This window comes from Xenopus laevis, chromosome 9_10L (genome assembly GCF_017654675.1).
Source record: "Xenopus laevis strain J_2021 chromosome 9_10L, Xenopus_laevis_v10.1, whole genome shotgun sequence".
Classification (NCBI taxonomy): Eukaryota; Metazoa; Chordata; class Amphibia; order Anura; family Pipidae; genus Xenopus; species Xenopus laevis.
The window spans coordinates 76601782-76626170 of NC_054387.1; the positions used below are offsets into that span (position 1 = coordinate 76601782).

Consider the following 24389-nt stretch of genomic DNA (forward strand, 5'->3'; position numbering starts at 1 on the left):
ACAAAGTTTGGTATATCTATGCACATTGGGCATCAAACTGTTTAGTAGACCCATATGTTTATATTTAGGATGCTTTATGCTGGTAATGATACATGGACAATACGATGCTGGAAAGTTGAAGCTTTGAGGCAATTTCCAGATATTTCACCAAAACCGCCAAATTTGGCAAAGCCTTGCGACCCAGTAGTTTGGAGCAGAAAGGCATGGGTACCCATTTTAGATTCTGTAGAATGTGTTCTTTCCAAAAATATATGGGGTTGGGGGGTAAACATATATTTCTGTGTTTTTACCCCACAAAAATGCAGTCAATGTGTTGATTTTTCATTAGATGAAGTTACCCACAGGACAATTTGTATGTGCTAACTTCATTTTGGGGCCTCTAAATGCCATATACTTTGGTAAACTTATGAACAATGGCCACCAAAATGTTCAGAGGAACCCTGGCAATCATATTTAGGGTGCTTTTTCTTAGTACGTAATGACACATGGGTGATATGGTGCTGGGAAGTTGAAGCTTTGAGGCAATTTTCGGATATTTCACCAAAACCGACAACTTTGGGAAAGCCTTGCGACTCAGTAGTTTAGAGCAATAAGGCATGGGTACCCATTTTAGATTCTGTAGAATGTGTACTTTCCAAAAATGTATGGGTTTGGGGGGTCAACATATATTTCTGTGTTTTTACCCCACAAAAATGCAGTCAATGTGTTGATTTTTCATTAGCTGAAGTTACCCACGGGACTGTTTGTATGCGCTAACTTCATTTTGGGGCCTCTAAATGCCAGATACTTTGGTAAACTTATGAACAATGGCCACCAAAATGTTCAGAGGAACCCTGGCAATCATATTTAGGGTGCTTTTTCTTAGTACGTAATGACACATGGGTGATATGGTGCTGGGAAGTTGAAGCTTTGAGGCAATTTTCAGATATTTCACCAAAACTGACAACTTTGGGAAAGCCTTGCGACTCAGTAGTTTGGAGCAATAAGGCATGGGTACCCATTTTAGATTCAGTAGAATGTGTACTTTCCAAAAATGTATGGGTTTGGGGGGTAAACATATATTTCTGTGTTTTTACCCCACAAAAATGCAGTCAATGTGTTGATCTTTCATTAGCTGAAGTTACCCACGGGACTGTTTGTATGCGCTAACTTCATTTTGGGGCCTCTAAATGCCAGATACTTTGGTAAACTTATGAACAATGGCCACCAAAATGTTCAGAGGAACCCTGGCAATCATATTTAGGGTGCTTTTTCTTAGTACGTAATGACACATGGGTGATATGGTGCTGGGAAGTTGAAGCTTTGAGGCAATTTTCAGATATTTCACCAAAACTGACAACTTTGGGAAAGCCTTGCGACTCAGTAGTTTGGAGCAATAAGGCATGGGTACCCATTTTAGATTCAGTAGAATGTGTACTTTCCAAAAATGTATGGGTTTGGGGGGTAAACATATATTTCTGTGTTTTTACCCCACAAAAATGCAGTCAATGTGTTGATCTTTCATTAGCTGAAGTTACCCACAGGACTATTTGTATGCACTAACTTCATTTTGGGGCCTCTAAATGCCAGATACTTTGGTAAACCTATGAACAATGGCCACCAAACTGTTCGGAGGAACCCTGGCAATCATATTTAGGGTGCTTTTTCTTGGTGCATAACGATACATGGGTGATATGGTGCTGGGAAGTTGAAGCTTTGAGGCAATTTTCAGATATTTCACCAAAACCGACAATTGTGGGAAAGCCTTGCGACTCAGTAGTTTGGAGCAGAAAGGCATGGGTACCCATTTTAGATTCTGTAGAATGTGTACTTTCCAAAAATATATGGGTTTGGGGTGTAAACATATATTTCTGTGTTTTTACCCCACAAAAATGCAGTCAATGTGTTGATTTTTCATTAGATGAAGTTACCCACAGGACTATTTGTATGCGCTAACTTCATTTTGAGGCCTCTAAATGCCAGATACTTTGGTAAACCTATGAACAATGGCCACCAAACTGTTTGGAGGAACCCTGGCAATCATATTTAGGGTGCTTTTTCTTGGTGCATAACGATACATGGGTGATATGGTGCTGGGAAGTTGAAGCTTTGAGGCAATTTTCAGATATTTCACCAAAACCGACAATTGTGGGAAAGCCTTGCGACTCAGTAGTTTGGAGCAGAAAGGCATGGGTACCCATTTTAGATTCTGTAGAATGTGTACTTTCCAAAAATATATGGGTTTTGGGGGGTAAACATATATTTCTGTGTTTTTACCCCACAAAACTGCAGTCAATGTGTTGATTTTTCATTAGCTGAAGTTACCCACAGGACTGTTTGTATGCGCTAACTTCATTTTGGGGCCTCTAAATGCCAGATACTTTGGTAAACTTATGAACAATGGCCACCAAAATGTTCAGAGGAACCCTGGCAATCATATTTAGGGTGCTTTTTCTTAGTACGTAATGACACATGGGTGATATGGTGCTGGGAAGTTGAAGCTTTGAGGCAATTTTCAGATATTTCACTAAAACCGACAACTTTGGCAAAGGCTTGCGACTCAGTAGTTTGGAGCAGAAAGGCATGGGTACCCATTTTAGATTCAGTAGAATGTGTACTTTCCAAAAATATATGGGTTTGGGGGGTAAACATATATTTCTGTGTTTTTACCCCACAAAAAATGCAGTCAATGGGGTCCGTTTACTAAAGTGCGGTAAATCTGACTTTAAGTTTCCGCATGTTATCGCTGAGAATATTTTTACGCCAGAATATTCGCAGCGACTAAGTTTACTAAACAGCGATGCGCTCAGAAGTCATTGCGATCACTTGCGGTAACTACGTTAAGGAACCAGCTTACGTTAGCGGTAATTTTAGCGAGTTGCGAATTTTCTGGCGAAAAATTAAGTTTTTGCGAATATTTATGCTATAAAATAGTCTTGTTTTATGGCGGTTATTATGGCAATTTTTACTGTGACATTTATGGCCAGAAATGCATCTTCAAAACTTATAAACTTTATTGACTGATGATTATACCATCCAACAACATCACCAGAGTAACACCAATCAAACATGTCTGCATCATATAAACCCTTCTGCCAATAGAATCATAGGAAATGATACCAGTCAATCTCTTTGCTTCATAGAAATGCACAGTTTAATGTAGCCAATCCCAATGAAACCAAAAAGTGTAGAGGCTGACGAATCCTTGGACTGTGATGCCACTGCCAATAATACACCTCTGAGCTGAAACTGCTGCTGTTGCACCAGATAGAAGCAGAAGCCAAAACATCCTGTCAGCAATAGCTACAGATCTGTCTCCTGTCAGCAAAGAATGACGGGTAAAAAAAAAAACATTATTATGGGATATTTCCTGCCCCTTGAGAATTTTCTGGCGGAAAAAATACTTTTACGCCACTTCATAGGTGGCGGTAAAAGTTTGCGAATATTCTGGCGTTAATTTTGTCTTTAGCACATTTCGCTGTTTAGTAAACCATGCGTTAATGTGTACGTAGCGTTATTTTCAGCAAATGCGATAACTGGCGAACAATTATTCTTGCGCAAGAAAATTCGCAAATTTATATTTACCGCAGGTTAGTAAACTGGCGATAACATATTTGGCGAAAATTCTGTCTATATATTGTGCGAATATTTTTAACGCACTTTAGTAAACGGACCCCAATGTGTTGATTTCTCAGTAGCTGAAGTAAAGTCCTGAACAATTTGGATGCGCTAACTTCATATTGGTGTCTCTAAATGCCAGATACTTTGGTAAACCTATGCATAATGGGTATCAAACTGTTCAGTGGACCCCTGGCAATCATATTTCAGGTGCTTTTTCTTGGTAGTACCTAATATAGTTTGGGATATGCGGAGCAGCAAAATAAAACCTTTGAAATGATTTTTCAGAATTTAGAATTTTTTGTTGAAAAACCGCTATGTTCAGACAAGCTTTTATGTTTGGTAGTTGGGAGTAGAGAGACATAGTTACCCATTTTGTAATCGGCAGAATGTGTACTTTTCAAAAATGTATGGTTTTCTGGGGTAAACCTACGGTTTCAGGATTTTTTGCCTTGGAATCTAAAGCATGCCGTTTTCTGCCTTAGTGCTTTCAAAATTCGGTAATATACTGCCGGGAGTTTTTGCTGTACAGAAATCCTAAATGTCCCTAAAACTATACATATCTGGTATTGGCACGTTCGAGAGACATAAGGCTTTCCAAATCAGTTGGATTTTCATCCGTAAAATGAAATATTTTTCTGGTATAAATTGATATACGATGAAAAATGGTAATTTTTCATTTTTTTTTGGTATTTAGCACTATAAATTTTTTTGCACAGGTGGAAATACATGAAATCTCAGGCAGATTTAGAAAGCTCAGTTTCTACCGAAAAAAACAATGTATAGTTTTCCTAGGTAAACTATAGGTTTCCCCTCAGAAAATGCCCCTAAAGTGAGAGAGCACAAAATGTTTCAAAAACGGCTGGCATTTCACGTAACCAAAATGTGAAATTCTGCTGGCACTTAAAGGGTTAATACTGAAAGTTTTTTACACTATATAAAAAATTGGGTATTTGATATAGCAAAACGATAGAATGCACTTTTTGATAGACATGTGAGTGACACCTACTGGATAGATTAGTGAATGCATTTTAATAAATGCACTTTAATATGTTTGGTATTTTGCCTATTTAAATGAAGAGCTTTTTTAAAATAAATCTAATGCAAGAGGGTGCTTGTCTTATACCAAACATATGCATTCTTAAGCAACCGTGCAGCTTGTAAGGTCATTTGGAGATGAGTGGGGGCACATTGACTTTTAGAGAGATATATATATATATATATATATATACCGTATATAATATATATATAGAGAGAGAGAGAGAGAGAGAGAGAGAGAGAGAGAAGTGAATGCTGGTGCACACAGGGATTTTTTCTGTCTTTATTTAATCAACGTTTCGATTCGCCTCTGGGACCTATATATATATATATATATATAGATAGATAGATAGATAGATAGATATATTTTACTATTTTTTCATTTTTAACTTCATTATTTGAAATTACCTTATATAGATACCATTTTTTATTCGCTTAGACAAACTATATATACAATGCCTTTTTCTGTGGCTATGTAATCGCAATTTGAGAATACACCAACAGATGTCACTATTGTTCTCGGCTATATATACTGCCATTTCCCCCAGAGTTCCCTTATGCTTATGATTAAGGGTGCTTCCGCCCGAAACGCACCAAGCAGCGTGCACAACGTGTCTTCTTTTATTTTCAAACTATGGACAAATAAAGATTTATGATGTTTTAAAACCAGGGTGCGGAACCGGTTCTTCTTATCATATATATATATATATATATATATATATATATATATATATATATATATATATATATATATATATATATATATATATATATATATATATATATATATATCTATATATATCTATATATATATATACAGACACACACACCGTGTGTGTTTGATAGGACACATATTAACAGGGAGTTGTTAGATTAGGACACATATTAACAGGGAGTTTTTAGAGAACTAAAATTTTACAAATTTGACAACATCTATTCCTGCTGTGCGTAGTAAATAGCCCCTTGTGTCATTGTTCAGGCCTCTGGAACGTTCCGGAGAAGATGTGGACATTATATTTGCACGACTGAAAGAAGTTAAAGCTTTTGAGAGATTTCACCCAAGTCTTCTTCAACAGATATGCTTTTGTGGATACTATGAAAACCTGGAAAAGGGTGTTACATGTAAGTAAAAATGTAAATGACTGTAAATACTGTAGACACAATGTTTGTTGCCAGGAAATGGCAGGGAAAAAATATATTCTGCAGCATAGTAGGGCAGATTTATAAAAATGTGAGAATAGAAACACCTCAGAAAAACTCACTCACTTTCTATTAATTCCTATGGGATTTTTCAAAGCATATTTATCAAACGGTGAACTCCATTGATAAATACAATTCCAAAAATCCCATAGGAATGAATAGAACATGGGTGAGTTTTTCTGTGGTGAGTTATACAGTAATCCAATTTTTTGATAAATATGTCCCTTAGTGTACTAGCCAGTACTACATTAAAATGCAATAGCACAGTATCCGCAGAGATTAATTAGAGCTGCATTATTGTGATACCTTTTAAATTTTAGGATGTTGCTGCTTAGTCCAAAATCCAAATGTTATTGGCTGGTAAATGAAAGTAAGCATTCTCTGCACTATTCTCAGCTGAATAAAATGAGATTAGTAACAGGAAAATAGCAAGTCACTGTAAGTATAAGGCTATAATGCACTGTAATGCATCAATTCCTCTAATGTAGTCATACATTCCTTTAAAGAGAATGTTACATAAAATACAGGTCCTGGGGCCTAGGAATAGTGAGTTTACTTGTTCAAGTATTATATATATCCATTTGATACTTTCCCTTTCTATTTGTCAAATGGGAATGTTAAAGGAGAACTAAAGAAGTAGGCTAGAAATGTTGTACATTATGTTTTGAGCTTCTGTACCAGCCCAAGGCAACCACAGCCCTTTAGCAGCAAACATATGTATCTCCAAAGATACATAGTAGCTCCCCATCTTCTTTTCTGCTGATTCACTGTACATGCTCTGTGCTGCTGTCAGTTACCTGATCTTAGGGACCCACTCACAATATACTGTATATACCGAATACAAATGTCACAATATAAGGCTGATTAGTACTCAATACAGATAATTATTACATGGCAGCTCAGAAGGCAGTGCAATTAGCATCAGACCTTAAGAATCTGCCTTGTAGCATCAGCTTGTGCTACAGACAACTCTCATTTTCTGCTTAGCTTCTCAACAGCTGCTCAGAGCCCACTGAGCAGCTGTGTTGCAGACACTTTTTAAGATGGTGACCCCCTGTTATAAGTTTGAAGTTCTGAATTGCTGCAATTGAGATGCTAAAACTTTAGGTTGGTACAATAAGCTCAGTATGTAACATATGACATTTTTAACCATATTCATTTTTAGGGGTTGGTTCTCCTTTAAAGGGATTCGTTCATGATGTCATTTTTATTTCTAAATTACATTGTTTACAGTGCAATAATTCACTCTATAATATAAAATTTTGTTCCTGAACCAGCAAGTGTATTTTTTTTTTAGTTGTAATATTGGTGTGTAGGCAGCCATCTCAGGTCATTTTGCCTGGTTATGTGCTTTCAGAAAGAACAAGCACTTTAGGGTTGAACTGCTTTCTGGCAGGCTGTTGTTTCTCCTACTCCCTATGAATGTGTCGCAGTGGGACCTGGATTTTACTATTGAATGCTTTTCTTAGATCTACCAGACAGCTGTTATCTTGTGTCAGGGAGCTGCTACCTTTTTACCATCCCGTTGTTCTGTTGTTAGGATGCTGGGGGGGGGGGGGTGATATCACTCCAACTTGCAGTACAACAGTAAAGAGTGATTGAAGTTTATCAGAGCACATGTCACATGACTGGGGGCAGCTGGGAAACAGATAATATGTCTAGCCCCATGTCATACTTCAAAATTAAATATAAAGAAATCTTATGAGAAATGGATTTAGTGCAGAATTCTGCTGGAGCAGCACTATTAACTTGCGTTTTGAAAAGAACATTTTTTCCCATGACAGTATCCCTTTAAGAACTGAAGTTTTTTTTCTCCTTGAAATGAATGTCGTCCATTAGATGTAACGTGATAATCTCAAAGAATTGTATCTTGCCCGTTGTGTCTTCTTGTAGCATATCATGCTATTGTATTAGAGTGCATTATGTATTACAGTTCTCCATAGCCAATGTAGTACAGTACACTATAGCTACTGTATTACAGCACAGGTGTTGTATTAACATTATCATTCTGATTTTATCTGTTCTCTTTCAGTGTACCGTCAAGGTGATATAGGAACAAGTTGGTATGCGGTACTTACAGGATCACTGGATGTTAAAGTATCCGAAACAAACAACCACCAGGTGAATATTTATAGCAGAGAGTGTGTCTGTGTGCACTGATATCCCAAAAGCAACGGACAGCTCACAACAATAGAATGCAGACAGTTAGCAAAATAGAGGCTAAAACCTGTGACTGACACACAAATAGTTAAAGGGCCCTGCATTCTGCACAGGAGTGATGTCTTATGCTTTTCATTGTAACTGGGTTACATGGTCACATTTAGTACCTGCAAGTTATCTCATCACTGTTAAACCATGCAAGTGGTAGTGTACAGTTTATACTGTATATCTAGTCTCAAGGATAATACTCTGTATCATTAGTTTTCTGCAAGTCCCCAGCAGTTCATAGAGATAATTGCTTATTGTAGGTAAGCAACAGTTAGTACAGTGCGTAACTATAGAGGAAGCAGATCCTGCGGTTACTGGAGGGCCCAGGGAAAAGGGGGGCCCAGATTGCAGGGTATGCTTCCTCTATAGTTCCAAGATATCCCCTCTCCCCATCCACTTTCTTACCTATTCGATGCAAACAGCTGGGGAGCGGTGGTTGCATGCTTGCAGTCGGGTAATGGGATTGCTGGGTAGGTGTTTTGCGGTGTACCATAATTTAAAGGGGAACCCTCTCATTAGCAGAAAAATGCACTGGCCCAGGGTACTTCTCTGAGAGCACCTACTGAGCAATACAAAGGCAGCTTTTTGTCAACGTTCAGCTACTCGCACTACTGCTTATGCACATATGAGCACAGAAGAAGAAGCAGGGAAAGGTTTGCTTTGTGGTGTTTGCACAGATATACCATGGCCAACGCAGTTTTCTGCCAACAGGAGCACCTGCCTGGGGTATCAGGTAAGTAAATACTGTACACTCATTTGGAACCTCTAGTGATTTCACATTTCCCTTGGGAGATGACCACCAAAAAAACTGTTTTCTGTAGAATGAAAGAAAATGTCTTGCACATCAAATCATTTATCAAAGGTCTCTTTTGTAATTTCATGGTATAGTAATAGAATACATTAATCCCAATTCAGTACAGGAGATTTCATAATCAATAAACAACACAAGGTGGCAGTGTTTGAAAAAAGATTTCTATCGTCCTATGACAATTATCAGGTAGTGATGCACCAATCAATGGTTTGTTTGCTAAAATAGCAAAATAGCATTCCATTACCTGACTATGTAGCCAAATTGGCAAGCCAGTTACTCCAGAGGCCCATTAGTTCCTCCAGTGTGTGGATGAAGACAAAAGAAAGTTCACATCTGTTGGTAGCTGTAGATTACAGAACCCAGAGAAATGTGCAGGTATTTCAATTTAACTCCCAAGCTTTTTGGATAACAGGTCCCATACTTGTATGAAGCAAAATAGAACTCAAAATTCCTAAAAATGTTAGAGATTTATTAATGCTTTCGTCAATCTTTACAATCAATATGGTGCCATAAACACAGTACAGAAGAGTGAAATAATGCTAGCTTGCATCCAGCAGTTTTAGCAGTTGAGGAACGTGTCCCCAGAAAGTATTGATCATTGCCTTCCCCTAATGGATACTCTGTGGTTTGCTGTAGTTGTGGTGTATATACATCATTGTCTAATTATGGGTTTAGAATAGGGCTTATGCAAGAGAAAATGGGCTGTATATACAAACCATACCTTTTAATTCTCACAGCGCAGAAAGTACTGGCACAAATGAGTTGTTTAGCTGAATGCCTAATTCTAAATATATGGGCACATGTGAGAGGACAAGCCAAACACTGCATTATGCCTTCTAATGACATCATAATGGATTTTGATTTAATGCTACACCACACTGCCTCAGATGGGTTTTTATAGCCGTGTTAGCAATCTCGCTATAATATTCATTTATTTGATTTCAAACTCACCAGATATGAAATGATAAAGACATTTATATTGGTGATATGTAGCATATCATGCCAGAAATGCAATATCATTTATCTGTCATAAAGCCACGTAACTGCCAGGAAAGACAATACTGCCTGCAATTCGAAGGCGTTGGTTCTGGCAAGGTGGGCTCTGTAATATGTACCCTCCTATGGGGAAGGTTAGTGATTTCTTTCCATATTATTTGTAATGGTCTTCTGGGGGTAATTATTAAGATGTGCAATTTTTGCTCCAGTTTTAGCAACCCAAAGCAGTCCCAAATTAAATAAAAAACATGTAAAGCAGAAATATCCAGCCCCTAGTCTGTAACTGTCAGCCTTCAGCTGCCAGAAAATGGTCTGAAATATAGGTCAACAATGGCTGGAGGGCCACAACTTTGAAATTCCTGATGCAACATCTCTTGTTTATCCTACAATGTAATGCTTGCAATTTGTACATCTGCTGAATACCTTTACAGCCCAATGGGTTGGGATTCCAAGGCAGAACCTTTTTGAGCCAGGTTTGGATGATGTTTGGCCTAATGGCAATCCGATATATTGCATTATTCGTAATTACGATTTATTACAGGAGCGCATATGTAAACTATTTGCTTATTGCAATTAATATTTGGCATAATTACCTTCTAATTTATGTTTATATATAAATCTGAAGTTTAGGACTTTGCAGGCATGCTCTTTATATACTGATATAACCCTAGTTTGTCTTAAAAAGACATGGGCTACACTTTCACCAGGATGGGCTTTCATTAAGTGGAAAGAGCATGTGATGGTGTTGTTAAACTACAACTCTGTACTGCCAAAAGTGTAAAAGAATAGTGAATGGATGCCAGGGGTTCTTAGCAAAACAATAGAACAGGCTTTATTCAATTATAAAGCACCACAGGGTTAATAATGCTCGCACATGAGGTAGATTAATACATTTCAGGTACAATCAAGGATGTAGCAGACACAGCATAAATGGCACCACTGAAGGAATAGCACAGGGAGTTGAAGTATACACCTTCCAGGTTGTCAGTACCTAATGTAGACCGGATCCCCTACAGCACACTTAGAACAGGGACAGAACAATAACCTAATTCCCTTGTCAGTACTCCGATCCCTTTACTACAGGCAAACAGGTCCTGGGGGAGAGCTACTCCCATCTATCCTCCTTGTTGAAGCTTGAAGCTGCTCTTACTAGCTAAAGCTCACTCCCACTAGAGAGTGCTGTAACAGTGGCTATCCTGCATAATAGCTAACCTCGTTCACTGGGGGCTCTTTACCCCAACTTCTTTAAAGGGGTTGCTTCTTTAGGGCCTAACACTTCTGGGGTCCACGCTCAATGGAACTTCCACCCTGATCAACTGCTGCAGGCCAAAGAGGAAGGCTCTCCCCCTGCAAAGCACTTTGTTACAGTGATGCAGGATATGGTCCTCAACCTAGGGCCAATGAAATGGGTATGTAAAATAAGGTACAATATGTTACATGGGGTTTAACCCAGCAACAGGGAACTGAGGCAATGGTAGGGGAATGAAGTCATAAGGGCCATTATACGTATGGGTCCCTACACTGATAAACACATTTCTTTTAAATTGAAGGATGCAGTCGTCATATGCACGCTGGGTGTTGGAACAGCTTTTGGCGAATCCATATTGGACAACACCCCACGGCATGCCACCATTGTCACGAGGGAAAACAGCGAACTTCTTCGAATTGAACAGAAGGATTTTAAAGCCCTTTGGGAGGTGAGATCTTTAACTTTGTTGGTAAAGCTTGGTAAAGGGAAAAGTATCAGTCACCATGAAATCATAGTGGAATTTATCCAATACCGGGAATATCTGTTGTTAAAAGTAAAACATGTTGGAATTATATAAACCATTTGACACTTTTCATACTGGGAATCTGTTGCAGACAACTGTATTTTCTTGAATGCCATATGGATTTTGTAAATAACAAATGGAGCATTAGAAACAGAGAATGTGTGGAGCTGCCAGACTAACATATGCAGAATAGAATTTGGAATTGCTTCTGCCTCTTGCTTTCCTGTTGACTATTTAGTGGAATAGGAGGTCTATATATTTCAAGGGAGAATATACCTAAAAGAAAACTAAAGCCTAAAACTGAATGTGGCTAGAAATCCTGTATTTTATATACTGACCTTAGTGTATCAGCATAGAGGTTAAAGGTTGTTCAGCTTTGGGTTTAACTTTTAGTATATGATTTGTAGATGTAGAGAGTGTTATTCTGAGACAATTTTCATTTGGTTTTCATTTTTTATTATTTGTGGTTTCTGAGTTACATACAGTATTTAGGTTTTTAGTCAGCAGCACTCCAGTTTACCATTTCAGCAATCTGGTTGCTAGGGTCCAAACAACCTTAACTTAAAGGATAAGGAAAGGGCAGTAATGAATACATCTTCAATGAAAGGCATACCTCCAGTGGTGTCAAACTTTCTTGTGAGTCTGCTCTTTCTTAAGCTGTTTGTCTGATCACAAGCAGTCCACAATAGAAATTCCCAGAATGCTCCACTCCTGCACCAAGACTGACTATTCTGCGCAGTTGTTTAGGTTAGAAGGTGGCGCATGCGCATTGTAAACTGCTTGTGAGCACTCACTAAGAGAATGGAAAGGGGAGCTTACCACAACTATCCTATAAAGCCCTCCCTCTACTATGTGCACACTAAACTACACGATTACTATAGTGACGCGCAAACCAAGCAGGGATTATATACTACAGTCGCCTGCATCTTACAATTCAGTTTTAGGCTCTGACGATCAGTGTGTGTTCCCCTCTGCCTGCTTCATTATTTTTGTTGTATCACAGCAATCAAGCTGTACTAACTAGCGCATATGCTTTTTAGACTTGCTCACGGAAGGGTTTTGGTGCATGCGCATTTAGTCACCTGGTGCCCCAAAGAAAATGTCAGCACAGAGAACGGAAAAATAGTGATACCTTCCAGAGCACACTACAGTAGACAGGAGCAGTCTTTGGAGAAATCATGTTAGCGATCAGGTACACGCTGGCAGGCCCAGACTGGCAATCTGTGGATTCTGGCAAATGCCAGATGTGCTGCTGTAATATGCAATAGAAAATCCCTATTGAGTGGGCTGGTGTGGGGCTGTTTTGGCCTCTATGTACCTGAAATGCCATGGCCTGTTTTGAAAACCAGTCCGGACTTGCACGCTGGGGCCTTCTATTAGATGAGGTATGTACTAAAAGCCTTTCCTTGTCCTTTAAAGGCAAACCACCCTTTAAGCAGCCTTATAAGAGTAATGATCCCTTCATTCAACATTGTCAACAGGAGTTACATCTTTTAAATGTCAGATATTTTACCTGTCAGTGACATTGCACATGCTCAGTGCACTCTGGGCAGCTACTTAGAAGCTAAGCTTAGTAGTTGTTGGAAATCAGCAAGCAGAAAATTAGGTTTTGTCTGTCATAGAAGCTAAAACTTCATAGCTGATGCAGACTGTAATGTAATGTGATTCATAATTAATTACTAATAAGTCCTGAATCATGATTTTTCCATTCTATATATAATATATATTGTGAGCTTACTTATCTTGACAGCAGCACAGATCATGTAATGTGACTCAGCAGAATAGAACATGGGGAGCTACTGGGGTATCTTCAGTGGCACAGATCTTTACTGCTAAAGGGCTGTGCTGTTCTTGGACTGGCACAGAAGCCCCCAATATACTGGAGATCATTTACAAACATAAGTGCAAATCTACACCAGTGATTATACCCTTAACAACCAATCAGATCTTTGCTTTCATCTTTTAATTTGTAGCAGCCCTAATCTGTAGCATGTTTGCCTAATTCCGATCTTTAATTTATACAGGCATCTCCTTCAAGCAAAATTTCAAAAATAGAGGACAAGTTCTGTCATGCTTTATGACTGAAATTCTAGTTAGCAGTCAAATAAAAGTAGTCCAAGATCCTCTCTGCTGGATTTTCGAGGCTATGGCAATCGGCGCATTTATGGGTTATTTCCACTCCATGTTTTTAGTATCCCAAGCATGCTAAATCAAAATTCCAGACTTGCACGAGCTGATTCAGGAACCATGCCTGCGTACATCTCCTGACTGCCCACTCTGCATTCACAAGCCCCCTTTACTGGAGGCAGAACAATAATGAGTAAAGTTGTGCATAAAGAAGTTGTACATCATTCAGAGCTTTTACTGTACTGTGACATGTTTGATAAATTAGCCCACATGTCAGATAGCTACACAGATCTTGAAGGCCTGACAGTTGTTAACACCCGACTCTATGAGCTGGCCTGCCCCTGTTAGCACTTTACACAACAGGAGCTGGCTGTCATTAAGCTGGCAACTTAACCCAGGCTTTCTGCAGGTTTCTTCAAGTGGCACCACTGTTAAGCATGGTTGCTATGAAACGTCCATTATTTCCCTTAATCTTGACATCTCGTAGCTGCTTTATACTCTGATTTCTGCCTTGCTCAAAGCAAATACCAACAAGGCAAATACTGCTTTAAAATGGACAATTACAGCTAAAAATAAATATATAGTAAAAAGCAGCGTTTACCAGTGCCAGGCAAATGTCAGAGTCTTCTGTTGCTGTAATTCTGAAATAAAACAGACTGTGGCCGTTACATCTGAGCTATTAAAATAACTTTGTGATTGTGATGCAACTGGGATGAACGTTAGAATTATAAAGAGGGGAATGGTAACTGACATACCAATTATAACTATATCTAATGCATGTAAATGTGTTTCTTTGAAGCACATGTTCTGTTTTTACTCATAAGCTCTGCTGTGTGTTCAGCCATCTTTTATCTTTTGTCCCAAACAAAGCCCCTCCCAGTCCACAATGTATCATACATCATGCATATTTAAGAGGCTTGTGAAACAAAGCTACAGTATGTATTTTTTAAATACAAACATCATGCTTCTGAGGAAAGAGGTATTATTTATGAAGTGTTGCTCAAATTAACATCAAAGGTAAGCGTCTATAGGGTATTTTCAGTGCCCTTTAACCCAAAGAGTCAGTTGCAGCTTGACTCCTAAAATAATGAAAGTGCTGCTTTACAAATATTGGTTTCCTGAGTGTCACTCATTGTTGGTTTCTGTTTAAAAAGGTTGACCTCTGTCTATCATCAAAATAGGAAAAGTATTTGTGCCTGGAAATCTTAGTCAGGTTTTCTGCTTTCATATAAAATCTATTTTTCTCCCTGGTAGCAATTAGGGAAAGCTAAATAATTCTCTCTTTGGGTACCATTAATTTGCATATTTACACATCTGCATCTTTGAAAGGCTTTAGAGTATTGTCTTAAAGGAGTGGTTCACCTTGCAATCAACATCTTGTATAATATAGATAGACAGTTTGCATTTGGTCTTAATTTTGTTCCAATTGGTTTTATATCCAGTTATATTCGGTTGTAATTTCAGCAGCTAGGGTCATATATACCCTAGGCGGGGGTTTGAATGAGATGCTGCAAGAAAATAGCAGAGGTTCTGAATAGAAAGATAAAATAGGAAAATAACCATAAAATTGCAGGCTCACAGAACAATTGGTTTTTGGCTTCTGGAGATCAGTGATTCCCATCTGAAAGCTGATAAGAAGCAGAAGAGGTAGACACAATAAAAGTTGCTGATAACAGGTAATTCTATGACATAATCAAAGTTAACTTAAAGGTGAGCTACCCCTTTCATTTTTACCCCTTATGCTGCATTACAGTAACTGAGTGCCATGATGGGGAGAAGAGTTGACATGCTATTATTGTCACCAGATATAGGGTGGCCTGTAGAGTAGCCCCTAAGTAATGAAAGGAGGTGTCTCAGCAGGTGCACAAAAATAATCAGAAACACCCCTTAGACTCAGGGCACCCATGATATATTTTTATACCTGCAGCTTTGAGCCATTGGCACTGAATCTGACTGAGCAGCCTGTCATTTGAGTCAATGGAAAATGCCTGTTGTCCGCTGCTTTAGAACAACAGTGAAGGAATCCTTGTATAACATTATCCTAAGAGCAGACCATGGAGGGAGATAAGAAAGGTTAACTAATGCAAAGTAAGCAAGACCAGAATACATTAAAAGCACTTAAATGGTGCTGAATATTTAAATGATAATCTGCCCTACTTTACTTAATCAAAATGTTGTTTTCCTCTACACAGGCAATCAAAAAAATCAATCAATATTATATAAAGGAGAAAAAAACACATTGCTTGCTCTAAAATAGTGGATAAAAGATTTTTTTTTAAATTTCATTCCTGGGGCAACCAATCATGAAATGAATAGGAGAGTGTCTGAATAGAAATGTAAGTAATAAAAAGCAGCAATAACAACAGAGCTTTACCAATAGGTTTTTATCTGCAAGGGTCAGTGAACCCCATTTGAAAGCTGGAAAGAGGCAGAAGAGGAAGCCAAATTGTTTAAAATCTATGACAAATAGAAAATGAAGACCTGCTGAAGAATTGCTAAGAATAAGTCATTCCATACAACTAAAAGTTACCTTAAAGGTGAATTATCCCTTTACAAGAGCAGTATTGCTTACCTCTAATGGGCAAGAATGAGTGCTGGCTGGGCATTACATGTGGAGGATTTCCCATACAGAGTAGTATGATTCAAACTGTTACCCACAGAGACTTATATATAGAGATCAATGGTCTGACAGGGTCGAAAATGGATTTGTGGGAAGCCTTTGGATGACAGTTTAGACAGACCATACAGAATTCCCATTCAGTGGTTGGTACAAAATCCAGCCTGCTAGTAGATTTTTTTAGTACATATATTGAGAAAAGAAGTGACCACATCAATGCGGCAATGCAGTCCTTGCCCTAATGGGATTTTTAAATGTCTGGGAGATTTTCAGACAGATATGTTGCAGAAGAAACTAGAAAGGGGTCATACTTTATCAAATAAACTAATGACTCAGTCTGAAGGAGCAAAATTGTCAGCTTATATCTGCCCACGTATAACCAGCTTTAGCCTCTGAGGGACAAAACTAACCTGAGTCCCTTTCAAGCCTGTGGAAACTTAGGCGGGTATTGCCTTGGAGAACAAACTCCACTACTATTCCTTGGTAGAGCCCAATGAAAATCGAAGCAGGCCTGTCTAACTCCCATGAGTATGCTAAGATATAAGCTACTATCTGAGGGTTCTCAGCGTCCCTGTTCCCTGATTGCAGATCCCCTTAGTGCTCAAACTTTAGGCTATAAACCTTAGGCTACTGGCTCACAGCACATCTACCACTGGTACTAGGTGGAGACTGAAGAAGAGGATGAGCCATGTGCTCCCTCCCATTATATATCCCTTCTGATCACAAGATCCCTGGACCAATTGGGAGGTCAGGGCATAGATAACAGAAACAGGACTTTCTGAGCAGTAGGGGAATTAATCTTTTGGGTCCCCGACAAATGCAGCATGTATTGGAAACAATAAATGAGCTAACTGCCATTTAGGTAATTTTGATAAAATATGATCTGTCTATGATGATGCCAAGGAGCTAGTTATTGCATCACTAGATACATCAGCCCAATACATGTGACGTGTCGTATTCTGTTTTTGAACCATTTGAACATGAAGTCAGAGATTTGTTTTCTTGCAAACTATGTTTTTCTCTGCAATAAATACAATATATTTAATTGTTGCCTATGGGGCATAGCAGATGAATTTGCTGATAAAAGTGGCCTATTTTATTTAGAAACAAATACCATCTAATAAATGTCAGGGAGATATAAGCCTATGGACATGAGCATAGGAGCCCAGGTAGACATTTAGAGGAATGCAGATGACAGACTTTCTTTTCTGATCGACATGGTGGCAATACAAAGGAAGACAAATATAGATACTTTCATCTCCATGTGATATTTCAGGCTGTGTCGCTAATCAAGCTATTTGAGAATACATTATATATACAGAATTGGACAATTCTACAGCATTTCAGCTGCAAACACATATCTCTGACCATGCTTTAGTTCCATAACCTACATTCCTTGCAAGATCTGAAAGACTTAATGGAGCCCAAGCCATCTAAGGGCAGAGATTACTGAAATATTTATACAATGAATTGGCAATTTAGAAACCCCGCTCGTTGCAGGTTCAACTCAGCTGAAAGTCTCTTCAGCTCCGAATACTCTGTAGCGACATTTCTCTAGTATGACACGATAAGAGATTTCTATTTGGTTGCACCATTGCCAGGTCAGTTTGTCTGACAAAAATAGCAACAAATGCTACAGTTCTTTTCCTATATTATTTGGTGTATATTTTCCTGCAAGGTTCAGCGTAAGCAGTGCAGCTTGAGATTTCTTGTTATTTTTGGTATGGAGTTGGCAGCTACTGTCCAGAAATATCTTGTCACAGATTGCTGACAGACATGGAAAGATGCAGCAAATGAAAATGTTCCATTTAACTCTGTGAATTCACATGTAAAACAGAAGTTGACAATGTGATTCAATCAACTTAAAGGGACAGTGATGCTGAAATGCAAGCTTGCTGTGATATTCAAGTACATGATAGAGAAGAAAAACAGAAGCACATGGGGTGGGGGAATTCATAAAAGTCAACCATAAGGGAGACTAAAATCAGTGTACTCCTGCGTCTCTGTAGAATGCATAAACATCCACTATATATCAGGTACAAACTGCTGTGTATGAGCACTAAATTGACTGTGTTTTGGTAGTTGAGTAGGAAGAAAGAAGGGTGTTAAAGGAATTGTTCAATATAAAAATAAAAACTGGTTAAATAGATAGACTGGGCAAAATACATGTTTTTTTTTCAATATAGTTAGTTATTTTGCCCAGCCTATCTATTTACCTGGTTTTTATTTTTACACTGAACTGTTCCTTTAAGGCAATACGCTTCTGTAAAATCATAGCTTTCTTCTAAAAAAAAACAGAACATATAACCTCAGATATCCAAACTTTCATTTTGGAAACCCTTAAAGGAGAAGTAAACCCTGGAAAGAAAAAGAACAGAGATAATGTATGTTATGCACTGGACTATTTCAGCCCAGAAGCAGAGCAGGCCTATAACAGCAATCAGAACAGCCATATGGGGGGGGGGGGAGAAGGTACTGTTGTGCCAGGCACAGAGGAATCTGTGTCAGAAGGGGCACAGCCACATCAAGAAATTTACATTACCTAAAGTTACCCAATTTACGTAACCGCCACAAAAACTGCCCTGACTTGTCTAAGGTAACTTGCATAGAAGCTTATGTAACATGCATATCAAGCAAAGAGTGCTGAGAAGCTTAAAGGAACAGTAACACGAATAGCTCACATTAAAAATATCTCTTTTAAAGGGATATAATTTATAATTGATAAATTATAAAACTTAATGTTAATTACATTGACCCCCCCCACTGATAATTATTTTTATAATTGGGTCCCATAGCAATTTTATTGCCCCCCCCCTAAACCTATGCAATTTATGTAACTTATGCAAGAACTTGTGTTACTTTCAAATATACTTACTGTATGTTACATGGGTATTAACCAACGGCCGGCACAACAGTGGAGCAATAACAGGTAGATGTGTAGGGTTTAAACTTTGACCAGGCTCCACTGCCCCCCCAATGAACTGACTGTTAATTAGCACATTAATGAATGGACCTGTTTATATAAACTACTTATATCAGCTGTTTATATTGGGAGCTGTTTATTGTATATGAGCGTCTACTACATGAACTTCCTAGCTGTGGCATGACTGGTTATTGTGCCCCACAGCAAGATCATTGGACCGTAAACTTTGTGCCATTGGCAAGACATTTTCTTTTCACATATATTGCAGCTGCTTATCAGTCTCACGGGGGACCCTTAGGGCTCTTACTGACGAGTGGTTGAAGATGCGCTCCCCTGCGTTCTGTTTTCCTGCGTTCAGCCGCAGGGCAGTAGGCGCCTGTGTGAGTACAGCCCCATGGAAAAAACTAAATGCGTCTATTCCTGCGCTCCCCTGCGGCTGAATGCAGAAAAATGGAGCGCAGCTTCAACTGCTCGTCAGTAAGAACCCTTATGGATCCTGGGTCTGAGACGTTGCGGGGGCTGTTCCCCATAAGTTACCCCTGTTTTTCGGTGCAATGATTGATGAGTTTGTATCATAGTAGCTGTGGTGGGAAATAAAATACATGCAACACGATAAAACCTTTTATCATAGCAAAATTCACCTGCCTGTTAGTGTATCATTTGTGTAACACACAAATCTACATCTTCCTAATCTTTTCAGACCTTTCTTCTGTGTCAGGCTGCAGTATAATGACTCACAAATCATTCAGAAAAATCATAGGGAGAAAAGTTAAGTCTGTCAAAGATGCAAATAAGCTGCTATTGCCGCAAACAGAAACCGGAAACAATTGTGTTGGCTCAAGTGCAGGCACATGCAGTGCTTTCTAGCTTGAAAATACAAACTCTTGTGTATCTTCACCAAAATCCGCCCCATGTGCCTGCGCCTGGGCCAATACTGTTGTTCCAAATGCAGATAGGAGGCTAATGCCAGCATAGGTGCTGATTCTCAGTCTGCGTATTTCAGCATGCTTTGGGTGCTAATTTATGGACCATGTGGCTTATCTTGTAGAACACAATGAAATCTCTTTTTGATTTGCTTTAGTTATCTACTGGGCTACTTTTGCATATACTGTAGCATTTACATTTAATCGCTGGCACACTGCTTAAATTGGAAATAGGCGTGTAAGTCAGCTCTATCAATGCTTTTGTTAGTGTATTGACTTTATTAACATATATATATATATATATATATATATATATATATATATATATATATATAGAGAGAGAGAGAGAGAGCCATGAATAACCTGTAAATTATATCCTTAGTGATGTCATTGGTTATAATCTGAGCTTAGTGATATCATTACTGTCACAGGACTCACTGAAACGTGTGTATTGTAATAAATAAAGTACCTCCTCTTGCAATATATGAGGATTTTAGAAGTCATCTCGGAGTTTCATGACTTATATAAAAACACTCAGCCTTTAGCCTCATGTTTTTACATGGTCCATGGAACTCCTCAGTAACTTATAATATTCTTATATTTTACAATAGGGGATACTTTATTCACTATTTGGCACCCTTGACCCATCCACCTGCTGTCCTAGTCATGGGTGTCTATATTAAAAATATAGCCCTGCCCAGATCCCTATAATTTACAGAACTACAGGCTATAGTGTAACACCATCAGCAGCCAGCTAAGCACACACAGCAAGGCAGCCATAACCATTGCAACCCTTTAGTTTGCTTTCAGCTCTCCAGTACTACAATGTCTGTATTGCCAGTAATCTCTCTTCCAGAAAGCTGCTATCATTTTTAGACAGCAGATAATTTCACTTCTGTGAAAGACGTCAGGCAATTTGAAATTTGTGCAGCCCAACGCCATATGTATAACATGCACAGATGGCTTCAAACATATCTCTTTGCTTCCCATGGGGGCAAACTCAAATATTTGAGTCCCATAAACAACATAGAAGCCTATAAACCCTCTTATGGGACATTCGCCTCAGTGCCAGAGTAAATCATCCATTCACAAGTTAGCATTCCTGATATATTTTTAACCTTATTAAACACATTTCCTTCCTTATTGTTCATCGTTTGTATTGAGAATATTTTAAAGTTAGAAACATTTGACATTTGCCTTGGATTTATATTCAGTGACTTGGAATTGTATGTGGAAGGAAGTCTCTCCTATCCAAGCTGCCTGCCCTTCCTTCATTGACTTTCTGACAGGTAGCGCCTGTGCATTAAAAGAATATTGTCTTCACATCATTTCACTCTTGATAATGCTATCAGGTTTTTTTAGATTGATTTAATCAGTGATTTTCCATTGTCTGGAGTGTGTCAAATGTGTTCCATGCTTTCTAGTGTTACTAGTTCCCAAAGTCCTTGGGTTATATCCAAGGATGGTGCCTTTTTTTGAGCAGAGAAGAGTAAGCTATTATATAACCTATTGGTGTCTAAATATAAATCTGCAGTTTGTGAGAGCCTGCCAGAGATCTTTGATGGTGCATTTTTTCCCTAAAAGGATCACCTGGAACCCTCTTAAAAGGATCCTATCATCGGAAAACATCAGTTAAAATTGCAACTCCAGCAGAATTCTGCACTGAAATCCATTTCTCAAAAGAGCAAACAGATTTTATTTTATATTCAGTTTTGAAATCTGAGATGGGGCTAGACATTTTGTCAATTTCCCAGCTGCCCCCAGTCATGTGACTTGTGCCTGCACTTTAGGAGAGAAATGCTTTCTGGCAGGCTGCTGTTTTTCCTTCTCAATGTAACTGAATGTGTCTCAGTGGGACATGGGTTTTTACTATTGAGTGCTGTTCTAATGATCTACCAGGCAGCTGTTATCTTGTGTTAGGGACCTGCTATCTGGTTACCTTCCCATTGTTCTTTTGTTTTTGCTGCTGGGGGGAAAAAGGGAGGGGGGATATCACTCCAACTTGCAGTACAGCAGTAAAGAGTGATTGAAGTTTATCAGAGCACAAGTCACATGACTTGGGGCAACTGGGAAATTGACAATATGTCTAGCCCCATGTCAGATTTCAAAATTGAATATAAAAAAATCTGTTTGCTCTTTTGAGAAATGGATTTCAGTGCAGAATTCTGCTGGAGCAGCAATATTAACTAATTCATTTTGAATTTTTTTTTTCCCATGACAGTATCCCTTTAATGAACTGAAGTTTCATTGGGGCTTATTTATGTCTGCAAGTGCAGTAGGCAACTTGAGATTTCCTTGCAGTAAGTTGTGCCCAAAACCACTTTAACTAAAGGTACTTGCATCAAAATGCACCGCTTAGACCTTCCCGCCTTCCATTCCAAATTGAGCACTACGGCACCTATTGATTCAGGGGAACCCTTGAACTAACACCACCTCTGGACCAGGAGGTAGTTCCAGGTTTCCTTCAGCACCATGTGTCAATTGGTACAGTTCAGTTGTGCCAAAGAAATTGGATGCACAAGTCACTTGCATAACTGCATCTAATATTCACTTAAGCACACAGACAGTTGCACTCATTTTGGCAAATCAGATGAAATTGCAGAGAACTGCTCTTTTGCACCCACAATTCTGTCCCCGAATTCTGGGTTAAATGGTTCATTATCAAAAAAGGACATGGCGTTAGCTGTCCTCTATAAGCAGATGCACCCAATTGTCTTAATTTACCTCTGGGAATGGTTCTTCATCAACTTAATTACACAAGCTTTAGAAATCTCATCATAGGGCTGGTGCCCATGGTAAATGTATAGCATTATTTGCTACACCCCCACTGAGCATACCCAGTTATGCCTAAGCACATACGCAATCTGCCTAAAGCCCTTCCACTGTACAACCTGTCACACATTTGCTTACTGGTAGTGGTGTACTGTGCCCCACAGCAAACCCAATTTTGGGTCCCAGAACATTGGTAGGTTGACCTATTTTACCAAGCTATATTAAAATTTCTTCTTACTGGGCCCTCTATACTTTTGGGCAACCATGCAACCACAGGGTCTGCTTCCTCTGTAGCTATGCCCCTGCTTACTGGCATATGGCTGGGACAATCAACAGGGCAATTACAAGTTAATCACTGCCTCTGCTTCAATGATGAAAAAAAGAAATGTTATTTCACTAACATTAATGAACAGTGATTTACCTCTAGAAAATAATGGACTGATTTTCCAAATGACAGCAAATACATCTTGCAAAAAGTTCTGCAAAATGCATTATAAATACTCCTGTAACAGTGCTCTTGTGTGGGATATTTGGGCTACTAAGCGTGATGCAAAAGCAGCAGATATTTCCTGCACCACAGATATTGCCATTCAGCCAGCTGTTGTTTTTCTCACAGAATAAAAATCATTAGGCTGGAGGTGTTATCTCTCTCTCAATAGTCCATTCAGTGCCTTGGTAGACAAAGAGCACACTAATTAATAATTAAGCATTCACAGGCATAGCAGATCATGCATTAACCCCTCTGCCAATTGAGAAGCATCCAAACCCAGTTGTGAAGACTTTCATTTGCCTTAAAGGTTCACCTTTAAGGTAACTTTTTAGAATGTGTTTGAATGGCTAATTCTAAGCAACTTTTCAATTGACCTTCATGTTTTTTATATATACTTTTTGAATTATTTGCCTTCTTCTTCCAACTCTTTACAGCTTTCAAATGGGGGTCACTGACTCCATCTAAAAACCAAATGCCCTGAAAGGCTACACATTTATTATTATTTTTTATTGCTCATCTTTCTATCCAGGCCCTCTCCTATTCATATTTCAGTCTCTTATTCAAATCAGTGCATGTTTTTTGTAAGGGTAATTTGGACCCTAGCAACCAGATTGCTGACTTTGCAAACTAGAGAGCTGCTGAATAAATAAAAAGCTAAACAACTCAAAAAAACCAAATAATACAAAATGAAAACCAGTTGCAAATTCTCCCAGAATATCATTCTCTACATCATACTAAAAGTTAATTTAAAAGTGAACAACCCCTTTTATATAAAACAACAGATGGCAGATCTTGGGCTTAATATACACACACTGTTTGCTCCATTAGAGCAAACGGTTGCTGTGCTGCTAAGTTAAGGCCGGTGAATACGCATCATGCCACATACTACATACCACATGAGCCTTACAGCTTTGA

General features: G+C 38.7%; 1 protein-coding gene across 4 annotated transcripts in view; it reads left to right on the forward strand.

Moving 5' to 3' along the window:
* rapgef4.L (Rap guanine nucleotide exchange factor 4 L homeolog) overlaps positions 1-24389 on the forward strand; it is a 153018-nt gene that overhangs the window by 16650 nt on the left and 111979 nt on the right. For all 4 annotated transcript variants that reach the window (XM_041577498.1, XM_041577497.1, XM_018235918.2 and 1 more), the window contains exons 2-4: positions 5615-5757; positions 7868-7956; positions 11401-11547. In XM_041577498.1, coding sequence (XP_041433432.1) covers positions 5615-5757; positions 7868-7956; positions 11401-11547 — 379 coding nt within the window. The remainder of the gene's footprint in view (positions 1-5614; positions 5758-7867; positions 7957-11400; positions 11548-24389) is intronic.